This window comes from Penicillium angulare (genome assembly GCF_028827245.1).
Source record: "Penicillium angulare strain IBT 27051 chromosome Unknown utg000009l_segment0_segment0, whole genome shotgun sequence".
Lineage (NCBI taxonomy): Eukaryota > Fungi > Ascomycota > Eurotiomycetes > Eurotiales > Aspergillaceae > Penicillium > Penicillium angulare.
Window position 1 is genome coordinate 925066 of NW_026623168.1, and position 22241 is coordinate 947306.

General features: G+C 45.3%; 9 protein-coding genes across 9 annotated transcripts; 5 read left to right on the forward strand and 4 right to left on the reverse strand.

The window, feature by feature from the left end:
• Positions 1-140: 140 nt before the first annotated feature.
• N7478_011896 (NAD(P)/FAD-dependent oxidoreductase) lies at positions 141-1473 on the reverse strand (the record flags this gene model as incomplete). Its single annotated transcript, XM_056928110.1, has 2 exons — positions 141-966; positions 1016-1473. 2 exons carry the CDS (start codon positions 1471-1473, stop codon positions 141-143), a joined length of 1284 nt encoding a protein of 427 aa, XP_056773837.1.
• A 1659-nt stretch (positions 1474-3132) lies between these two features.
• N7478_011897 (uncharacterized protein) lies at positions 3133-6338 on the forward strand (the record flags this gene model as incomplete). The annotated part of the gene is made up of 6 exons (XM_056928111.1): positions 3133-4071; positions 4134-4772; positions 5388-5430; positions 5486-5799; positions 5877-6247; positions 6302-6338. 6 exons carry the CDS (start codon positions 3133-3135, stop codon positions 6336-6338), a joined length of 2343 nt encoding a protein of 780 aa, XP_056773838.1.
• An 888-nt stretch (positions 6339-7226) lies between these two features.
• nctB (negative cofactor 2 transcription regulator complex subunit NCB2) lies at positions 7227-8011 on the forward strand (the record flags this gene model as incomplete). The annotated part of the gene is made up of 4 exons (XM_056928112.1): positions 7227-7248; positions 7334-7375; positions 7566-7825; positions 7895-8011. 4 exons carry the CDS (start codon positions 7227-7229, stop codon positions 8009-8011), a joined length of 441 nt encoding a protein of 146 aa, XP_056773839.1.
• An 898-nt stretch (positions 8012-8909) lies between these two features.
• N7478_011899 (uncharacterized protein) lies at positions 8910-11106 on the forward strand (the record flags this gene model as incomplete). Its single annotated transcript, XM_056928113.1, has 3 exons — positions 8910-9026; positions 9092-10487; positions 10550-11106. 3 exons carry the CDS (start codon positions 8910-8912, stop codon positions 11104-11106), a joined length of 2070 nt encoding a protein of 689 aa, XP_056773840.1.
• Positions 11107-11779: 673 nt separating this feature from the next.
• On the forward strand, positions 11780-12893 carry N7478_011900 (putative C2H2 finger domain protein (Kin17); the record flags this gene model as incomplete). Its single annotated transcript, XM_056928114.1, has 3 exons — positions 11780-11862; positions 11916-11972; positions 12059-12893. 3 exons carry the CDS (start codon positions 11780-11782, stop codon positions 12891-12893), a joined length of 975 nt encoding a protein of 324 aa, XP_056773841.1.
• A 317-nt stretch (positions 12894-13210) lies between these two features.
• On the forward strand, positions 13211-14170 carry N7478_011901 (alpha/beta fold hydrolase; the record flags this gene model as incomplete). Its single annotated transcript, XM_056928115.1, has 1 exon — positions 13211-14170. One exon carries the CDS (start codon positions 13211-13213, stop codon positions 14168-14170), a length of 960 nt encoding a protein of 319 aa, XP_056773842.1.
• Positions 14171-14332: 162 nt separating this feature from the next.
• Positions 14333-15142, reverse strand: N7478_011902 (uncharacterized protein; the record flags this gene model as incomplete). The annotated part of the gene is made up of 4 exons (XM_056928116.1): positions 14333-14503; positions 14566-14691; positions 14762-14899; positions 14951-15142. 4 exons carry the CDS (start codon positions 15140-15142, stop codon positions 14333-14335), a joined length of 627 nt encoding a protein of 208 aa, XP_056773843.1.
• Positions 15143-17357: 2215 nt separating this feature from the next.
• Positions 17358-19022, reverse strand: N7478_011903 (alpha-mannosyltransferase; the record flags this gene model as incomplete). The annotated part of the gene is made up of 1 exon (XM_056928117.1): positions 17358-19022. The coding sequence occupies one exon, from the start codon at positions 19020-19022 to the stop codon at positions 17358-17360; it is 1665 nt and encodes a 554-aa protein (XP_056773844.1).
• Positions 19023-20101: 1079 nt separating this feature from the next.
• Positions 20102-21625, reverse strand: N7478_011904 (uncharacterized protein; the record flags this gene model as incomplete). Its single annotated transcript, XM_056928118.1, has 1 exon — positions 20102-21625. The coding sequence occupies one exon, from the start codon at positions 21623-21625 to the stop codon at positions 20102-20104; it is 1524 nt and encodes a 507-aa protein (XP_056773845.1).
• Positions 21626-22241: the final 616 nt, after the last annotated feature.

Sequence of the window (22241 nt, forward strand, 5' to 3'; positions counted from 1 at the left end):
GAGTCATTTTATTAAAGGGAAAGCCGAGGAGATAAATTCTGTTTGTCTTCTTCGTATCTGATATTTCACTGGGAATGAATATGGGATTGTTTACGCCCCGGAAAGAAGAATACCTGCCAGCCTTATCAGATCGACGGAAGCTACTTCACAGCAAGTTGACTCACATCCGCCGACACAAGTTCTCCCTGAATCAAGTCAGCCATAACCTTCCCAGTACCCAAACTGAGAGATATCCCCCACGGCCCATGCCCGCTCGCAATATAAACACCACCCCCGCCCGAGGCCCTCACACCGTCGCCTAAAGAAGAGTCTCTAATTCGCCCAATAGTAGGAATCTCATTATCACCAACAGGACGAAAACAGAGACCCTCACGTAAAATTTCCAAATCATCTGTGTTTCTTATATGATCTGACGATCCAAACGAATCACCGGGTAGCTGACCCATAAGGCGAACGGCAACATCTTTTAATTTCTGCATCTCTGTCGGATCCCAAAGTTGCCGTACATCTGCCACGCAAGATGGAAGACTCAGATCGGGATTAAGACCAGCGATGTAGATCTCGCCTCCTTCCCGGGTGAATATCTCCGGACTAAAGCCGCATGATGCTGGATGCTCAGTGAAAAGTGCATGGCTGCGTCCATTGTTGATCACTCGCTCATGATCAAGTGTATATCGTGGAGAACGGACGACCAAAGAATACCCTGCTAACGGCGAAATGTTGAAAGAAAGTTCGTTTGAAGGGAAGAGCTCATGTAGAACTTGTGGAGTCCATGCACCCGCACTCAGCACTAAATTTGTGCATGGTAGAATGAACTCGTTTTTAGATCTCAAATCAAGTACCTTCACTCCGATAATAGTCCCACTCTCATCCTTGATTATCTCAGTTGCTTTTGCAGGGTGGTGGAGCTTCACTCCATGTAGGAGCGCCTCATCCATTAAAAACCGACTTAATCGCAAAGGATCTCTGAAGAAAATCAGTGGGGGTTTTCAAATAGTCCCATTGGAGCACTCACACCTGTGCGACCGTTTCTCCTTCACTGATACGCTCAATAACACGACCATCCTGCTTCGTTAACCAAGCCGGCCATTCAGCTGACAAGGCATCTATAGCAGCTGCCGTCTCCGCACGACTGGTCCCATCATGGATCCAGTCGTCTGAACCAGCACCACCGCGTCTCTGATTAGGTACCGAGTCTAAATTAAATGCAGTTCCCTTCATGAATCCCCATTTCTTAGCCCCGTCTTTTTCAGAAGAAAGCCGATGGTGTAAATCAAAGGATAGTGCGCCGAGGGAAGCAAGTGATGGCGCGAACCAATCACGCGCAAGGAATCCACCTGCATATCCTGAAGCTGAGCTGAATAACTGGGATGATTGTTCGATGATGTGTATTTCTGTTTCCGGTTGGCTTTTTGATAGATGGTATGCGATTGAGGTGCCGATGATACCTCCTCCTAGGATTACTGTTGACATCCTTGACTTTGAATACTTTTCTCTGGGATGCTGCAGATAATTGGTGGTGTTGCGGTCGCTTTCTCGGTTTTTTAGTCGAGCTTATCCTAAAATTTGGTTTCTGATCTGTATTCCTGCCCTTCTTTCTTGTAGTATCGAGAGCTTGAATGATCATAATGATGTTGATAACAGTTCACGGTGGGGCTAACGGTGCGGGGAAGGCCATCAACCATTCTAGCGCCGCTATTATATCAATTGATAACATCTTGACCTCGCCGTGAACATGAGACTATCTCCTACTATAATACGAACTTCCAAAGTTTTAGTCTAGTATATAGCCTTTCGGGAAAATAAGATGTGGAGAAAAGCTTTCATTGACCTGGCAGAGGCAGTTAAAGCTTAAGACCTAAGTGAATCATACTGCGTTGGGTCTCTATATGGTCAGCCAAACAGTTGGATACACTTAGTACGTGTAGAATAATCAATTTGCGATTCTTGTAAATTTTGAAGGCACAAAATCTGGTTTCCAGCTGTCAAGGGCATTGCCATGACATGAGCACGCCGCCGTATGATAATATTTACTATTTCGACGCTATCACGATTTGACTAAGTTTTTTAGTTTTTTTCCACTCATAATTCCAGGCCGTATTTTAAGAAATAAAGTACTATCATTTTTATCAACAAGTATTTCGGTCCAGATTAAATGCAGGGTACGTTAATTTGAAGGGGGCAATGGCATGGATAGATGCAGCCCAGAGCGCAACTCCCTGTCGCAGGAATCACTAAACACTTCCAAGTCTCTCATTTGTACGAACTGTCTGCCACTTGAATAATCATTCAATTACCATTAACAAATAACAGAATCAAATCGATCATTCAAAAAGACTTTGCCTCTAAAACTCAAAGTACTTCTAGTATAGTATAGAACTATACCCGTACCTGAAAACGCCCTCCCCAGGGCAACGAATAACATATTTTAGCACAGCCGACAATCAAATTAACTTTAAGCTAGACAGTTTAATTTCAAGATGAAATGATGCATATATCTTCAGAATTGCGCGATCACTACTTTAGAGTGCGTAATGATCACCGAAAACTCGGCAAGTGGCCACGGAGAGTACTCGGATTCTCCGTAGTACAAGGCGGGGGACTCCGACAAGAAACAGTAGCGAGATACAGTATTCAATAGGAAACAGGGACAATGCAAACAATTAATCCATAATTAAGGTACGGGTATAGTATGAGTGGCTGTCAGTTTGATGGTGGAATTAACAATTCTAATGACGACATCCTTAGCGTCCTCGGCTAATTTTATGGCGAAGATTAGCCAAAGCTTCATACTGGGAATGTGTGGAAGGATTGCCGATCTTGCTTGTTTAATATTATTCTTCTCCACGTTTCTTTGCAGTATCCACTTCTAGTCTATTGTTGCGTATTTACTACGGAAGAATTGCCGTGCATGTTTGTTTCTTCATTGTGCTCCGTAGTCCGTACTCTGCACGCGGGACAAACAATGGCCCACCGGCACCAACAGGAAATCCATCTAGAACATCAACACAGAGCTCTGATGTCGTGATCAATTGAAAAAATAAAACATATAAATTGACAGTCTCCCTCTTCGTCACAGGTAAAAAGAGCCAATAATAAAATTTACAGCATTTCCCGCTGATAATCATAATCATGCGAGCTTGGGCTTCAACATTAGCCATTGGGCTTATAGCTCCAACTTCAGTTCTGTCCCACACAATCGCTACAAGAAAGACAGAATCAACTCTCTGCGCAGCAGACAGTCGCCAGATTGTTTCGAATAGCAGTGATATCTGGCCATGGCAGACATACAAATCCTCCAACCTCACACCGCCGCATCTCACGATAAACAAAACGAGCGAGGATCTAGCTTCCGGATTACTCTTTATCGGTCAAGAAGACGATAGCACCACCGGCGTGAAAGAAATTTCACCATTCATCTTAACAGATGATAATGAGCTTGTATGGGGTGGACCAGTTGGAGACTCTTCCAACTTCCGCCAACAATACTGGGGAGAGAAGTCTGTTATCTCTTTCTGGGTTGGTACAGGCAAGGCCGCTTATGGAGCTGATGCGGGTCGAGGATGGGGCGAGGTACAGATTTACGATGATGAGTATAATTTGTTGAAGTCGGTTTGTTTGCAACTCAATTTGACTCTGCCTACTGGTACGACTACGGATTGCGATGCGGATGTCCATGAGTCGTTCATCACGGAGGATAATACTATTCTCTTGACTGCGTATAATACTTCTCAGGCGGATTTGACTTCTCTAGGTGGAGATAAGGATGGATGGGTTTATGATTCTATTGCTGTTGAGCTTGATCTGGAGACCAATGAGCCTGTGTTTATCTGGAGTCCGCTCGCTCACTTGAATGTCAACCTTACTCATGAGCCGTTTACTGGTTCGAACCTGACAGACCCATTTGATTGGTTTCATATCAACTCCATTCAGAAGTGGGGAGATCACTATCTGATCAATTCGCGTCATCTTTGGCGTACATTCCTGGTTAATCGCCAGGGTGAGATCGTCTGGTACATCGATGGTGCAGATGGAGGCGACTTTGGTACACTACCCACCAACGGAACCTTTGTAAGTCTAACACATACACTCTAGAACCCATTCATAACATTCTCTAACTTCAATTCAACCAGTCCTGGCAACACATGGCCCGTCTTCGCAACGTCTCCTCAAACCCCAACGAAGTTCTCCTTAGCTACTTCAACAACGACCTCGACTCAGCAACTGCCACCAACCCCTCCAAGGGCCTTACCCTCCGCTTGACACTCCCTCCCAACCCGGAAAATCCTCCAAAGCTAGAAACCGACTTCTACGACCACAAATACCCCATCTCCTCCGCCGCCGAAGGATCCTTTACACCCCTCGACAATGGAAACACACTCATGGGATACGGCGACGAGCCCTACATCAAAGAATACGGCCCATCAGGCGATCTGCGCTGGTCGGTCCAATTCGCAGGCTACAATCTCGGTCAAAGCTACCGTGTCTATAAACAGGAATGGCACGCGACTCCATACTATAAGCCGAGTCTTGTGGTTGGTACTGTCACTGCTAAAGATGATTTGAGTGAGTGTGCGGGCTCATCATCACTTCGAGGATATGTTAGCTGGAATGGAGCTACGGATGTTGAAAAGTATGAGGTTTATGCTGGGAATAGTCAGAAGAACCTGAAGTCTCTGGGTGAGATTGAGAAGAAGGGATTTGAGACACAGTTTACGTTGCCGGGTGGTACGAAGGTGGTGCAGGTTGCTGCTATACAATCTGGTCGTGCTGTAAGGAAGTCCGAGATTGTGCATGTTTGATTGGGACATTGACTCAGCTGAGGGATGCTACATATTTGATATCATACCCCATTGTGAAGTATTGATTGTAAATACACTGACGATAAGACTAAAAGATGAAATATATTTGATTAAAATAAAACTTCCAGGGTTCTTCTGTATTAATACAATTTCGGTAAAAGTGCTGAGATCAAATTCATAATCTCCTTGCATTCCATTCGTGAATCATCGCTAGAGACTGGCTGCTCAATTTATCCAAGTGCCTGATCCCGACGTCGGAGTAATTCATAAAGAAGTTAAGATAAATGAGTAACCCAAAACCCCCACGATATTAACAATCGGCCGAGATGTAACTGCTGCCTGCATCATGTCCTGCCGCATATCCGATCCTGAATCACTAAGTATGATCAAAGTGGGAAATCCATATCAAGCAAGATTGAAGGATCCGACTTGGTCCGGTTACACTCGGTGCTTGGCGGTATTGCACCTTTAGCTTCGGGGGCTTCGATCCCAACTCCGCATATCAAGATTATTAAGCCCCGCGCCGGAAGGAAAGTCAGAGATATAAGAATTCAACCTTGGTGATTGATGTCAACAATCGCACAGATCATCATGGCCAAAACAATTATCGTAACTGGAGCTTCCCGAGGTAAACCCATCAACGAGTCTAGGTCTATCCCGCACAGCACTAACACAACTTCAAGGCCTCGGTCTCGCAATTGCCAAATATCTACTCTCAGCCCCTCAATCCCACAATGTAGTTGTCATGGCACGCAACGTTGAGCTTCTCAAAAAGCTCAAAGACGAATACCCAAAGCAAGTCGAGGTGGTAAGCGGGGATCTGGCAGATTTCTCCCTCGCACAAAAAGCCGTCGATGCGGCAATCAAGTCATTCGGTCAACTGGACGGTATGGTTCTTAACCATGGTATTTTGGGCCAAACGGGCAAGATTGCCGTTACAGATGTTGCGGAGTGGCAGAAGGCATTTAATGTTAATTTCTTCAGCTTGGTTGCATTTGTACGTACCACCTCTCCTCTCTCTACCTCTATCTCGAAATCATTCTGGAGAGCGTGGCTAATGGGTAAATACTACAGGCTACGGCGGCTCTTCCTGCTCTCCGCGAGTCCAAGGGAAGAATCATCCTTACTTCTTCCGGAGCAGCTGTGAAGAAGTATCGTGGTTGGGGTATTTATGCCGCGAGCAAGGCTGCCCTGAACAACTTTACACAGACGCTTGGGGCTGAAGAGCCGGATGTTGTATCTATCTCTATTCAGCCTGGAATGGTTGATACGGATATGCAGAAGGATCTGCGCGAGGAGCGCGGCACAACTCTCGATGCTGATATGCACTCGAAGTTTACTGGGGCTTTTTCCGCTGGTGCGCTTCTCAAGCCTGAGCAGCCGGGTCATGTTTTCGCTAAGGCGGTTCTTGATGCGCCGGTCGAGTTGTCGGGATTGTCTATTGCGTATGTTTTCTCTCCTCATACACTACTGCAATGGACATTGCTAACGGATTACAGATGGAACGACAAGGAGCTTGCAGCTTTCCAGGACTAGATTTGGATTCGGATGTAGATTTTTCATTGATTGATTTGGTATTGTTATGAATAGATTACTAGTTTCTGTATACAGCAATCAGTATGATGCCATAGAATTCATGAGTGATTATTGTTCAGTTTGATTGATTGTAATCAGCCGAAAGATGAAAAGCATTACATTTTATAAGCATTAGGCGCAGTGCACCTTCATACTTAGCATGGAATGTATGAGGTTCATCATACAAGAGGTGTATTTTATTGGAAGAGAAGAAGACTCGCGTACCGTTGAGAATAGAAGAGAGTAGAAAAGATTTTTCCGGACGGAAGTATAGTAATACAATCTGGATCTTTTGAGAAGTTAGCCAATTGATCATCTCAAGAGTTTGCAGCAAATTCGATAAGAGCAAGACACAATATCAGTTCGTCCGTTTGGCTAGGACAGGTAAATCACCACGGTTTTGTAAGATAGGGGCGACAACGAAAGTTCATCATAGTAATTGTGAAGCAAGACAGAAAAAAGCAATCAGAGCAAACTTACCATTAGTGTAGCGCCCCGAATGAAATCTGCATTAAGTTTTCACTCGGGGAAGTCGAGAAACGGAAACAATTCCAATCCCAGTCTCAATGAAGAGAGAAGAGAAGGATGAAGTTCATGAAGAAGGAAGAAACTGTAGAAGAAAAAATCTCAAGAAGTACCCGTGGCGGGCGGTGTATATATGTGGCCCACAGTATTCTTTTTTTTCTGCCGGCAGGAAAAGCCCGAGTCGCGCAACAGCCAAATGTTAAATAAGAAGCGATTGCTCCACGCCCCACGCTGATCTCCAGCAATTCTTTCCTTGTGTCTTGTCTACCCTTGAATTGATTGTTTCAGGCTTGATTACTTTCGGTATACGATTTATTTCACATCATGTCCGACCGAGAATTTAATTGTATGTTCTGTTATCTTCTCTTCTCCCCTTGTCTAATCCAACCCTGCAACCATCAACCATAGGAAGCTACAGTACGCTAACATAGGCCGTTTGACTCCAGCTAACGACGACCTGTCGCTGCCTAAGGGTATGTTCATTATTCTCTTTGTTTATCGCCCTTCACCTTCACATGAGGTTCTCTTTTTGTCCCATGTCTCTGTCTCTGTCATCTCAAGTCCATCTCTTTGACGAGATGTCCGCGTCGCGGCGCCGCCCCATCGATCTACCCGCGTCTTGATCCGAGTTCCAGTTCCCGCACTAACAGTCTACGATAATAGCAACGGTTCAGAAGATTATTACTGAGATCCTACCTCCTTCCTCCGGTCAGACATTTTCTAAAGATGCGCGTGATCTACTCATGGAATGCTGCGTCGAATTTATCACCTTGATATCCTCCGAAGCGAACGATATCAGCGAGAAGGAAGCCAAGAAGACCATTGCATGTGAACATGTGGAGAAGGCATTGCGCGAACTTGGATTCAGTGATTATATCTCAGATGTACTTGCTGTTGCGGAGGAGCATAAGGAACAACTAAAGGTACGCGCTACACTGATATTGACGTCACACTCATTTAAGCTGGGAGTATGAAACTAACACTCTATCTAGTCACGGGAAAAGAAACAAAGCAAGATGGAGCAGAGTGGATTGTCAGAGGAAGAGCTTCTACGCCAACAGCAGGAACTCTTTCGGTCTGCGACGGAGAAATACAATCAGGCGGAGTAATGGGACGGCAATGGACTCATGCTGGCCATAGAGAATTCAGCGCTGGGCGTTAATTTATTTATCTTATGGGAGGTGGGGTGGAGTTACATCTCTTATTTTTATCTTTATTCTTATGTTTTTATCTACTTTCATCCTAATCAGGATGTTCACTGGCTTTGCAATGCGAGATGGACACGATTTGATCTACCAGGACTTTCTTGGGATCGGACTCAATTTGCTAGTGCTTATATTCAATATGATGCTGCATGAGCTATTGGCTTCTAAGAGATACCCCTTTCGTAATCGAGAACTTGAATAGGAATCTTGTGAAAATATTTGTATGACTGAGATGGCTCAATGTAGTAAACACCGAAATTTCATGTACCTAGTAGTAGTAGTAGTACTGGGGGTAGTAGCACATACTAAGCTCTACTATGACCTCGAGATGACTCGGACTTGGAACAGCTTATATGCTACAATCATAAATAAATCTATGCTATGCGCTTATGATTTAATTATCTAATATTTCAATTATGAGGTTTTTCAGTCAAAAATTGGAAGTTTCAAAGTTGTACTAGTATATTTTTAGTAAAAGTATGGTCCTGAATTGGTCTGTGATATATATATAATTGATTATATTTAGTGACAGGTAAGAGGTGAAAAATTAAAGTAAATTTGATACACCGCTTTCAAATAAGACCATCTAATTCAATTCCAAGCTCTATTACACAAAACAAAAGAGTACAAGGGTCCAAACAATCAATCCAACACTATACATTTAAGGAAGTTGTTGTTCTTGATCTCTGTTCCCTGTGTGACTCTGGCCCGTGCAGCAGCTTGTGCAGCTCCACTCGACTAGGATTGGCACAATCCTTGACCGCTCACGTGAACCGGCCAAGACTCACCACGCTAGTCCAAAATGGTTCGTCGCGCTCCTCACAGGCGCAAAGCAAAGGCAAAGGAAAGGACTCGACCTCCACTGCTTCCAAACCGTCAGCTCACAAACATGCCACCCTTCAAGGATGAGCATATTCTGGTAAGCACCCGCATAACTCTACAGAAAAAATAAGGCCTAAAACTCACTAACCTCTCAATTTCTAGCTCATTGCGCCAGGTTCGCAAATGACCCTGGCGCAGCTGGGTCTCCCAGAATCGTTTACCCCCGCGCGATTCCGTTTCCCAACGCGTATGTTCCCCGCTGAGAAGAAGGGGGAATTCGAACCATACAAAGTCCGTCAGCGCCAGCGGGAGTTCAAGGTCAACAATGTCACCAATGGATCTACAGAGGCTCCGAAGGAAGCACCGAAAGAGACTCCGAAAGAGGACGTGGAGATGAAGGACGGCGCTGAGACCGCTGCTCCTCAGAATGGCGACGCCAATGGGAACTCTGCCGAGAAGACCGACAAGCCTGAGGGAGAAACCGCGACAGAGGGTGAAGAGAAGACTGTTCAAGAGTTCTATTATGAAGAGGATGTGACATCGGAAGAGGGAGCTGTGTACCCAATTGAGAATGGCCGCATTGTCGACTGGCCATGTTTCTTCGCCTTATTGACACATATCTACAACTCTCTCAGTCCTCCATTCCATACTCCTATCCTCTTGGTTGCTCAGCCTGTCTGGTCAGCTCGCGACCGGGAGACCATTACTCAGTTCATTTTTGAGAAGTTCAAGGTCCCCGGCTTCAGCATGATGGATGCTGCTCTGGCCGCAGCCTACGGGTTTGGTGTGCAGACTGCCACCGTCGTTGATGTGGGCAAGGGTAAGGTGGATGTCACTGCGATCACAGATTACGCAGTCAACGAACACGGCAGAGGTATTGCGCTGGAAGGATGTGGCGGTGATGCCATGACCGATCGATTGGTTGAGTTGCTCGGCTCTAAGGGATTCTCCCGAGAGATGTGCGAGCAGCTCAAGCGAAGCAATATTGCTGAGATTCTGCCTCCCGGAACTACAGTACCCGGCACAGCAGCCACCGCACGTCAAGGTGTTGACCCCGCAGCTGGAGCTGAAGGAGACAAGGCTGCTCCTGGTGGCCCTGGTGCTGGGGCGCAGACTGGCGGAGATACCAACGGAGAAGAAGAGGAAGGTGTTTTGGATGTTGCGGCCATTGTCAGTGGAGACACGAATGAGTACCTGGCCAACATGGAGAAAGAGAAGGGTAATAAGAAGGGTGGAGTTGATCCCAAACAGCCTCGTCTTCCCAACAGCAAGAAGGAGAAGGCATCATTTCAGTTTGAGGAGTTCGTAAGAATGGAGGGCGAAAATACTACTGGCGGCCCTCAGCGATACACTCGTCATTCTCGCGAAATTGAAGTTGGTGTAGAGCGTTTCTTTCTGGCTACACCTCGACAGAAGGTTGGCGACCGTTTAACAAATGGTATTCTGGAAGATATCGCCACCCAGATTCATCACACCATTCTGGCTGTTCCAGATGCTACAAAGCGTAGTGAATTGTGGGACTCACTTATCATTGTGGGTTGCGGTAGTCGAGTTCGAGGTAAGCATCTTCTCCTTTTTTTTCAAATCCAACAAAGAAGATATTCTAACATTGTCATACAGGCTTCATCCAGTCTCTGCTTGGCGTCATCACACAAAAGTTCATCCTTTCTCCATCTGCCACCATCTTCACTTCTGAAATCCCTTCCGCTTTCACTACTCCTCTCCCTACCGGTGGAACGAATACACCCGCCCCCATGAGCCAGCCACCTGGACCTATGTATCACCCCGCCGCCCATGGTGTGAACCCTCTCTTAGTGGCCGCCACTCACAACAACCCCGGTATGCCAATTGCACCGGGTACTCCTGGCATGGACCCTAGTTTCCCCACCCACCACCGTTCCACCGGCCACTCTCAAACCCCAACATCCGTCAAGACCTTAAGGCTACCGGAATATTTCCCAGATTTCAAAGATCAAGGTAATACCAATGCCCCAGGCACGACTACAGGCCACACCGCTGCTACAAGCGGTCATGGATCCGAAGAAGGAGCCTTCCTAGGAGCCCAAATGGGCGCTAAGGTCTTCTTCGTCCTGGACCAGGGTATTACCAAGGGCTACATGAGTCGTGTCGAATACAACGAGAGCGGACCTTCAGCAATCCACGAGTACAGTCTGTAACTGTACTTGTCGGGATAACTGAATGGTGTTTGTGCTTCTTACATGAAGCTGTAGCTTTGATGGTTTACACGACTCAGCGCGCGGGATATCATTTTTCTCTGCTTATTTCTCGATATTTTTTGAAATGTTTTTTCTGGCGATGGGGGTCCTGGTTCGTGCTATTGGGATTTTCTTTCTTGTGTACTTTACGCTCCTGGAATAATGCCCCTCTAGAAAAAAGCTTTCTGGTTGTTGGTGCAGTGGATTTGGGAGTTGGTTAATCTTTTCTCCTAGTACACAGAATCCATCTAAAATTCACATAGAAATGTTCCAATGGTGTTTAGTAGAAAGTGCTTTGTATTATACATCCATTTATGCAGCATGAGTTCCAGATCCTTATATCCTCATAGTTAACGTTAAGTGTCATAAGTTACTGGTCACTAACTTATTTGGCCTGATTGATGCCTGAAATATGGGGAATGATATTATCACACGTGACATTCTCTTATCGCCGCCCCATCTCTCGATCTTCATCTTCCCAAGGTTTGTCTTTGCTTCTCCAAGTACTCGACTCCCCAGTCTACGAACATATTTCTCTGATACTGGTCGCTATCCGCGGTGATAGAACAAGCGATCAAAACCATATTCTACAAGTAACTCTACCACACCTACACGTTCTCATCGAAACGCCACAATGCCGAAGGCCGAAGCAGGATCCGTCAAAGCGATCGGGAATCGCATGAAGATGAAGGGACTCGGCAGATTAAGATGGTATTGGTAAGTAAAGCCACGGTTACAACGTTGATAATTATCAAAGCTAACATCTACAGTCAAATCTGCGAAAAGCAAACGCGCGAAGCAAACAGTTTCAAGCAACATCTACTCAGGTAAGTCAAGTCAAGTTAAGAACCAGTCGCATGCCTCGCCTCATACCTCTTGCATGAATTGAGTTCTAACATCCATGACAATACAGCGAAGCCCACGTCCGCCGAATGGCAATAGTCGGAGAAGACCCAAAGAAATACATAAAGCAATACACCGACGAATTCGTGAAAACATTCGTCGACGGTCTCCGAACCCGCCACGGAGAAAAAGCAATCAACATAAATCACTTTTATCAGGAAATCGTCGCAGACAAAGAACACATCCACATGAACGCAACGGAGTTCTCATCCCTCAACCAATTTGCGCAATATCTAGGCAAAAATGGAATTTGTCGCGTCGAAGAAACAGAGAAGGGAATCTTTGTTTCGTGGGTTGATAATTCGCCTGAGACTATGCGAAAGAGGGAAGCTGTTCAGAAGAAGGAAAGGGAGGAGAAAAATGATGAACAAAGAGAACAGAAGATGATTTTGGAGCAGGTTGAGCGTGCGAGGAAAGCTGCGTTGGAGAGGGAGGGTAAGCAAGATGAGGACGCTGATGCGAAGTTACTTCAGCGGGAGGAGGGTGAGAAGATGAAATTGAATCTTGGGTTAGGGCCGAAGAAGGATTCGAAGAAGGATGGAGAATCTGCATCTGCGGATGCAAAGGATGTTGAGGCTTCAGGAGCAGACGTATCTGCATCTACGTCTACTTCTGCGCCTGCACCTGCTAAGATTTCAATGTCATTCGGTGGTGCGCAGAAACCTAAGAATGTTTTTTCGGCTGCGAAGAAGAATCCGTTGGCTGGGAAGAAGGGACCTATGCTGGTACAACCTAAGAAGATGACTGAGCAAGAAAGAATTATGAAGGCAGAGATGGAAGCTCAAGAACGAAAGAGATCTCATCCTGGCTCTGGGGCGAATCCGAAGCGACCCCGTTTCTCATGAGATGTTTTATGGATTCATGAACATGAACATATGGTCAAGCTTGATTATCATCTGGCTGAATGGAGTTGAAAATGTATTTTAGATTGGATTGAATTATACCCCATACTTCGTTTTTTGACAATGATTTTCATAATGCTGTAGCAATGTGCATGAAAAGATGTAGAATGTATCCATACAGACTTACACTGCAGAATCTCGCATTGAAGGTTTCTTGGCTTATGATCTGTCTCACCTTAACCCCGCATTCCATACGGTGATCACGTCCAACACCACCTTCAAGCTGAGATCAACTAGGTGCAATCCCACACAGTTGAAAAATGGAATCACCTCCATCTCCAGACATCAAAGAGATCTCCAAACTGGTCACTCTACCAAATGACCAACGCCTCTTCACTACAATCTCACAACCAAACACCACTACAGCCGAAACCCCAACAACCATCATAATCCCCGGAGTAGGATGCAGCATCACAGAATGGGTCGTCGTGCACCGTCTGCTCAAATCCAAAACCCCAATGTTATTATACGAAAGACCTGGTATCGGCACCTCAGATGAATCCCTCGAGCCAAGAACAGCAAAAACCATGGCTCGTGAACTAGACACTCTCCTCTCTACACTATCAATACCCCCACCATATATACTAGTCTGTCATTCATACGGCGGAATAATAGCACGAGAATACGTGGAGCTTCGCCATCTTTCAGGAGGCATCAATGATATAATCGGAATAGTCTTCGTCGACGCAAACCAAGAAGAAAGTATTCAGCTCTGGCCAGATTCGAATCTCGACATTCTCCAAAAGAACCAAGATTTCGCCTCTGTAATCGGCTTAACAGAAAACAATGCCCTATCTACTGAGGAATGGGAAGAGTTTCTGAATTCCCGCAAAGGAGAAAAATACGCACGCACAGCAGGAAGGGAAATGGAGAACTATATTTCTAGTGTTAGGGCTTTGGGGGAGTTGAAGCAGTTTGAACGTCTTCCGCGCCTATTGAAGAATTGCCCTATTAGTGTTATTCGGGCGTATCCAGAGATTGATCTGTGGAAGTCTTTTAGGGCCGGTGTTGAGGCGGGAAATGGGACTATGGAGCAGAGGAGGGCATTTGAGGAGAAGTTGGGTAGTTATCGGATTGTGCATGAGAGGATTCAGAGGGGTATTCTTAGGTTATCTGGGAAGAGTAAATTTGTTGATTTAAAGGGGTGTGGACATTTGGTTCCTATGATTAGGCCGGATGTTATTGTTGAGGAGGTGGAGTGGGTGCTTCGAAATTTGTGATTTTTACTTAAAGGTCTAGTTTTAGTTCGATTTATAATAGATTTTTTCCAAAAGTTTCAAGTTTCATTCACTGAATCATGATCCTAGCTATAACTCTCTATATCAATTTGTTCCTTCCATGCCGCTACACAGAGCGATCATTCAGCTGGTGCTGTTACTATTTTACTGATTACCAGCCTGATTACCAGCCTGATTACCAGCCTGACTTCTCGACTGACTGGCCGCAGGATATTCTCTAAACAGAACATCAAATTGCTCAGTCAATGGGGCATAAGCGGTATCAATTATATCAACACAAAATGGAACCATTGCTCTGATCCGATTCTTATAGCCCTGAAATATTTATTAGCACAGTCCTTGAAAGAAGTAGGCACTTTTAATTGAAGATGAATTACCTCTAGTTCAGTCTTATATTGTTGAATATACCCTCGCATCTTGGACTCATTTTCTCCATGTCCATTTACTTGGTAGAATTGGAGACCATCCGCCACATGAAGGTAACGTAGCTGCCCCTTCGCGAACTGTAATGGAAGGGTAAGTAGATAAGTTATTTAAGAAAGAGAGAATATAGTATAGAAGAGCTCAACATACCGTATCAAAAGCAACACAGATCTGTGTTTGCTCGCTCTGAGTAGCACTCACAGTACATTGAATATCATTATTGAGACGGGCGAGTAAAGTTCGGAAGTTCTTATAGACTTTCTGAATTGCAGGTGAGATTGATCTTAGCTTAATTTGAGATAAAGGAAGTATGAAATAGACAAGAAAATAGGTACTTACCCCCGAAGGATCGATATTGGAATCCGACCCATCGACATAGGACTGCATCTCATCGGCGAATTTCTCCTCTGCAGTTAGAGAAACTATGACCTGGTCTGTAGTACATGTGGTAGTGGCAGTAGTACCAGCACTATCACATATAACTGGAGTGGCTACGGCCAAAAGGTTTAGAGCTGTGAGGAGAAACTTCATGATTGCTTGAAGAAGTACGGATTTGGGGAGATAACGAGTTGTAAAGTTGATACTGAAGATTGGAAAATATAACTTTGATTAATTGCAATTTAAGGCTTATATATAGTGTTTAGCAAACATTTCCAAGGTTCATGGGTGTTTTCCAAGATATTCTCTGGTATGGAAATGTCTGTTGAGATCGCATCCAGCAAGGAAGCATTTTTAGGATCATCAGCGCATGTCGATAGACTTTCCATGATAATCTGGAGAAAGCCTTCCAAGGTGGAGCACCAAAAAAAAATACTCTATTCGTCCAGAGTCTGGATTCATCTATCGCTGTCCCTGTAAGAGTGGCGGGGTCAAAGAAATTTAAATTTGACCACAAAGCAGCGATTCCGGCCCTGATCATAACTCGCTTGACCGATGTGAATGTTGGGTTTATCCTGGCTAAAATTTAGAAAAAAGCGGCAGGTTGCATTTCCATCAATCAATATTACGATTAATCAACCTATTTAAGTTGATGTAGGTCACTATTATTCTTCGTAATTGATACAAACCATCTACCCCACTTTGTAGGAAGAGTGCAATATTTTATGCTGTGTTCAATTGTATGACTAAAGAATACCACAAGATGATGCTTCAAATCCTCGATCCAGGCCTTTTTCACCGCACAAGAACCCATGTGATCAATATTAATCCAATCAATGCCTGTCCAGCCGGAACTTCTGCTAAAATTTGAGATTCCGAAGTGTGATTAAGAGCATAAAATGATGTATGCAGGATCCGGTGGCTCCCAATGGATATTATAATGAGTAGGGCGGTCCAGTTGCTGTGAATTCAATGTCTGGCAATATCCACGCCATATTTAGTTTCTCGTTCGTGATGAAATAATTTACCAAGCGTTTGAAATTAACGAGCGCTCGTTGAGCAAAGACCCTCGGAAATGAAGGAACAGAAAGTTGGCAGCTCATGTGGGATGTGTGGCAAAACTCTCTGGACATAGCTTTCTGTTCTTATTTATTCTTTGAATAAAAAATTCGACGTACAATATCACAAAAATGATATTCAATCTGATGACACAACAGTTAAAGTATGGGAGACTGCCTTTCGGAGCCTGAAACACACTCTCGAGGGCCATAGCATGATGATATATGACATTGATTTCTCACTCGATGGTAATACTATCGCTTCATTGGTAACGATAAAACTGTACAACTCTGGAAAACCGAGACGGCACCCGCAAGCAAAACATTGTCTTCTTCCATGATGCCCCCGAAGACACTTTATACGACATCTTCACGAGTAATAAGTTCTCGCCAGATGGCATTAGCCTCGCTCTAGGAGCAGAGAATTGGGATACGACACAAATTTGGGATATCGAGAGTGGTAAACACATACTTGATATGCATGAACCCAGGGATGGATCGAATTCTCTTTGCCAGTACTCATTTACTGAAGACGGTAAAACCTTGGCCGCTCGCATGTATTCTGGCAATGTTCAGATCTGGGATGTGTCGAGTGGAAAATTCAAAAGAATTGTCGAGATCCCGGGTAGTGTGAGACACACGAGCCTCACCAGATGGCAAGAATCTAGCTTGCGTGCTTTGGCACAAAGATGTTGAGATTTGGGATGTTTTATCTAGGAATTTGAAACAAACTCTCGATATCAAGTTCGAGGGTAAGGAATTCTGTATTACGGACGATGGAAATCACCTGAGAACATGTCAAGGTTTTTACCCATTCGCTGATGGTATCTTGAGTGATGCCCCTGATCGAAAATTGACGAAGTCATCCATGTATTTTGATGAGTCGTGGTTGGTGCGAAATGGAAAAAAAATTGCTTTGGATGCCACCAAATTTCGACGTGTTTGTTTCCGCATCGCACGAAAATACCGCACTGGGAGAGCTGAACGGCGAGGTGGTCTTTGTGGGCTTCACTGACTTGTAGATATTATACTCAAAGGTCAAACAAGACCTTGACTCCATTAACAGATGGTGTTAAAAGAAAAAGAAAATTGCAATGCATGATGCCTACTATTCCCAGAGACTCTTTTTCTGTCAATTCATAAAGATAAATCTATGTGCTGTCTAAGTTTATATGTTGGTATCGGCGCACGAGGTGATAGTTCATGTCTTTGAAGCCACGAGAAAATAACAAAGAGATGTGAAAATACAGGATATCAAGTAATTATGTACAAGCTGAGGCCTTGTGTGATACCGGCTTCTATGAGATCATCTACCGGGCCAGATGGGGGGTTGGACTGGCCTCCTTTCCAGCGCTCGTCACCGGGGATGTGATATTGAGGATAACAGTTTCGTTGATAAACGGGGGTAGAGGAGTGTCCGGGTTGATAATGGTGCTGTTCCAGTATTTCTGAACACCCTCACAAAGCCCCCTCTTATGTTGCCACGCGAAGAATGCATGTTCCAGAGAACATGTAACATTCATCAATTCCTCCCAGTAGGGCTTCTCAATATCATAGCCAAATCTGCTGGTGACATGATCGGGTCCAGCCCATACGCGTCCCCATTCCCCATCTTCAATTTCAAGAAGGTCCAAAATGTCTGATCCAGCATTGAATTTTGGATTCGAAGCATGTACAAAGAACACACTCGGCGCTCTTGCAAGACCGCGATCTAACACCCGCCAAATTCCCTGACGTGTCAACTTGTAGTCTTCCCTTGGGTCGGCTTGTACCATAGCACCGAACATGTAATCGCCGGATTTAGCAAGGTATTTTGCATCTGCGATAGGTTCACTGACGGCGTAGAAATCCGCACCCAGAGCGGAGGCTGCCTGGACGAATGTCTCCTTGTCGCCTCCACTGCCATATGCTCCTTGACCAAGTAGTGCCCAGTAGTAATCCGGTCCCCAGTAGTTGTAGTAGACGCATAGAGCGAGGGTTTCGGCATGTTTTTGTTTGGACATCAGTACGATTCCGGACTCGGTGGATGCTCTTTCGAGCATTGAAGGCTCGGGTTGGCCACTGATGTTAAAGTAGAGGGGGCTGGCACTGTTCTGCCAGAAGTCAGGCCAGGTGACAAGGCCTGTTGATGTGAAGGGTTCGGCGTCTAAAAGGACTTCAGGGTCGTAAAGAGGGATGCAATCGGAATCCATCCAGATGAAGGTGTCGAATGAAGATAATATCATTGCGAATGGCTTGATTTGATACCCTTCGATCTTAACAGAGTCATCATCCTTCAGAAAATGGGCGTCTTCTAACATTTCCTGAAGGACAATACACTTCGCGTTGAGCGTTGGTAGGACGACCTCGCATATATACGGTTCGAATTCGTCCCAGTCGATGAGGAAAACTTCAACGGGCAATGTGCAGCCAGTTCGGCGGATCATGCGTAGTGATGAAATAAAAGTGGGCATGTAGTCTCCACCCGCAGACGAGACAATACCCCTGGTACCTGAGTGGTAAGGTAAGTCAGAGATTTCTTTGATCCCCGCGACGAAGTCCTCATGCGACTTTGTCAGAGGTTCTCGCATCTCGTCGGCATTCGAAATGTAATCGGGCCTTGGCCTTGGCTCCACGGGCTCATATCCAGTACCTCCGGCATCTTTTTGCAAATGCGGCCCTGAACAATCAGGTTTAACACTGTCGAGCCTCTGAAAAAGATCTCGTAGATAGGTGCTCTGCTGTTTGGCCAACGATGGTAAAATGGAAGATACGAGTTCAGGTGTTCCAGTCGCTAATCCGTCAATTCCGGATATCGTGTGAGTTGGCGCCAAGGCTGATGTTGACGTGGAAGCTCCCGGGCTGCTGCTAACAGAGCTGGATCGAAAGTGAACTGGCCATCGTTGTGAGAATAGATATGCGTTGACAAGCAAGATCACGGCCAGGGCGAACACTCCAGTTCGCCGCACCACGCGAGAACTCACGAATTGCTCCATGACCGAGTCATTGAAAGGAGTATTATGTTGGGCCCAGCTAACTTTTAAGATATTATTCCCCCCTCAGACCCTGGCCCCTCCGGGGCAGCCTTAGTGGGTCTAGGCACAATCATTCTCTTCCAATGAAGAGTCCATGCCGAGACTTTGCCTACGTATGCTATGGCGAGACCATAGACTCTAGTCTTCACTTCACCTGTCTATTAACTTTGATTGAAATTAAAATTGACAGTCCTTTATAGAGAAACAAGTGTCGATTGATCTCCCCCTCCACCATCCGATCAGCCGCATTAACGTTCCCGATGTTCGATACAGTTTTCAAAGAGCCTCAGCCTCAGCCAGAGCTTTTCCGAGCCCCACCGAACACGGGCTACCACGGGCTGAGTTTTAGACCCCAAATTCAGCCGTGACGCGTCGCGCTGGCGAAAAATCGTCAGCCACTGAAACCACCAAAATGGCTTGATTGCACCTTATTCCACGAACTATACAAAGCCAAATCTGAGGACGCACCATCACTGCGACCTTTACCTTTTCACCAGCCGGTTTTCAATGGCCAGAAAACAAATGAATGACTTTCAAATAGATATATGCAGCATGATTCCTCAATGACTCAAGTTATCTCCACCTGGTTTATTTTCTTGAAATAGTTTCGATTGGAGTTCACGGTCGCAAATGGGCACATACCATTACACTCAACGACCATCATCATCAGCGGCTAGATCTGACACTTTTATGGGATGTCAGGTCGCTCTGATCGATCTGAAACACCCACACATGGCGTCCGGGGAATAACTGGGCGGCAATCAATATAATAGGGGGCTCTTATTGGCTGTGTCCGCCCACGACCGCATGTCTAAGCCCCCCGGGAACCTACGAACTTAGGATAGAGGTGTGTTTGAGCCTCATAACGAATTATTATTTGTAGCGACTGGTATATGAGGCCTACAAATACAATTTTCGAGTTTGCTCTTCCGTCAATTAATATTGCAGAATCATTGCAAGGCCTCAAACAATGCGGCGACCCTTATATACTCACCAACCAAGAATCTATTCAAATCTCGGAATGAATAGATAGGGGATAATTAACGGCCACCTATGGTCCGAAGATCATGATGTTGAGTCAACATTGAAGGCGTGAACCCATGATGATCTTCCGCCTTTATGTCTCCTCCATATTGAACAAGGAGTCGTATCACCTCATGTATTTCCTTCACTGTGGGGCGAGGCCGTAACAACTTATCATTGCAGAGGAAAGCGACAGTTGTTACAGCCAAATGTAGAGGTGTGAATCCACGCCTGTCTCTGTGATGAACATCTGCCCCATGCTCCAATAGAATCCGTGTCATTTTCGGACATCCTCTAGTGGCAGCAAAAAACAATGGACTTCTCTTCTGGGAGTTTTCCAAGTTGACATTAGCACCGAGATGGAGCAAGGTCTCAACCATGACTGCGCTCCGATTTCTGTAATTCTGTGAGCTTATTGCCATGAAAAGAGGTGTTTCTTTATTTTTGTTTTCCCTGTTGACGTCGCAACCATGATCGTATAACCATTTAATAAGCTCGATAGACATAGAGTCAGCTTGATAGTGTAAAGCCGACCAACCTTCATGGTCTTGGATTTTGATATCAGCACCATGCTGTAAGAGAGTCTCCACGCGACTGTATGTACAGGTCGAATCAGATTCTAGCCTCACAAGAAGGAAAGGCGTACGGCCTTTATCATCCTTAGCATCGACATCGGCCCCATGCTGAATAACAAACGCAATGGCTTCGCTGGCATAGCTTTCCGGCGTACTTGCGGCATAATGCAGGGCTGTACAGCCACTATCCGCACCACCAGGACTTCGCAAATTGATATCGGCTCCATGTGTCAGTAACGCGGAAATTCTGTCTATGCCTAGATAAAAAGCGGCGATATGAAGAGGCGACATGTTCTCTCTATCGAAACAATCCACCTGAGCACCTGCGCCAAGAATGACGTCGAAAATGTCTTTCCGCACATAGTACTTCTCAGATGCAATATGTAGAGGCGCACCACTCTCGGGCTCACGGGCATTTATATCAGCACCCTTGCTGAGAAGAAAGCTAATGTACCGATCCGCTTTCCGGTAGATCGCGTCGATCAAGGGGGTTCTACCTCGTACCCCAGCAAGACCCACATCGGCTTTGTACTCGAGTAGTAGTTCCTGGATGGCAAAATTTTCTTTGAATGGACTGGCCCATTGTAATGGTAGATCACGGAACTCGTCGCGATGATTTGGATTTGCTCCGTGGTCCAAGAGTATCTTCGCAGTGCCTATGTGATTATTCCCCACGGCGCACATCAATGCTGTATAGAAAGGTGCGTTAAGGGTACGAGTATCTACTTCCACCCCGACCGACAACATTGTCCGAACGCCGACTTCATACCCATGATCTGCATAAGAAATAAAATGATCGTTCATAAACTTGAGGCTTCTCTTGCAAAGGTCCGAGAAGAGGAGATCATGGAGTGCGCGACTCGTACGGAAGAACCGATTTAGGTCGGGAGTGCATAGCCAGCCCGCGATTTCAAAAAGAATCTCTCGTGGCAGATCAAGGAGCGTCGAAGTTGTGAGTATCGACATGTCCAAGGTGTAAGTTGGTGGTGCGCAAAATGTGTCATGGTTCAGTTAGTAGTCTAGCCCTCAACCCCGCTATTTTTGGGGCGAATGCCAAGTTGGACAGGGGCGATCTCTATGGCTTCAGCAAATGTACCGGTCGCACACTCAGTAATTTTGTCTAGTAATCAACTATTAATAAACGAGCGAAATATCCATTCATCGTAAAACAATATGTAGGGGAAGGAATTGCGACTTAGTGCGTTCGTTGACGGAGGAGGTCGATGTGGAGCAAATAAGGCAGTGATCTGCATTGTCTTTCTTAACACCTTGAATATGACTACGTACGAGTCACGACAAATAAGCTCTGGGGATGGCCCGCATCTTTCATGATGTTTTTTATTGAGGCTATCCATTCCTCCTAGCAGTAAGTTGAATCAGACAAGAACACGTCAGTGCAAGTCTTGAAACCTTAACGTCTATTTTCGGAATCTTTTGTCAGGCGTCCTGCTATCTTGGCTAAATCTTGACACCTATAATAGAATTCTCATCACCCGACTTTGCTAAATATCAAAGATTACGTTGCCATGCATTGTGCTCAGACGGAGATATCATATGAGATGTGTTGATGATCGGGGAAATT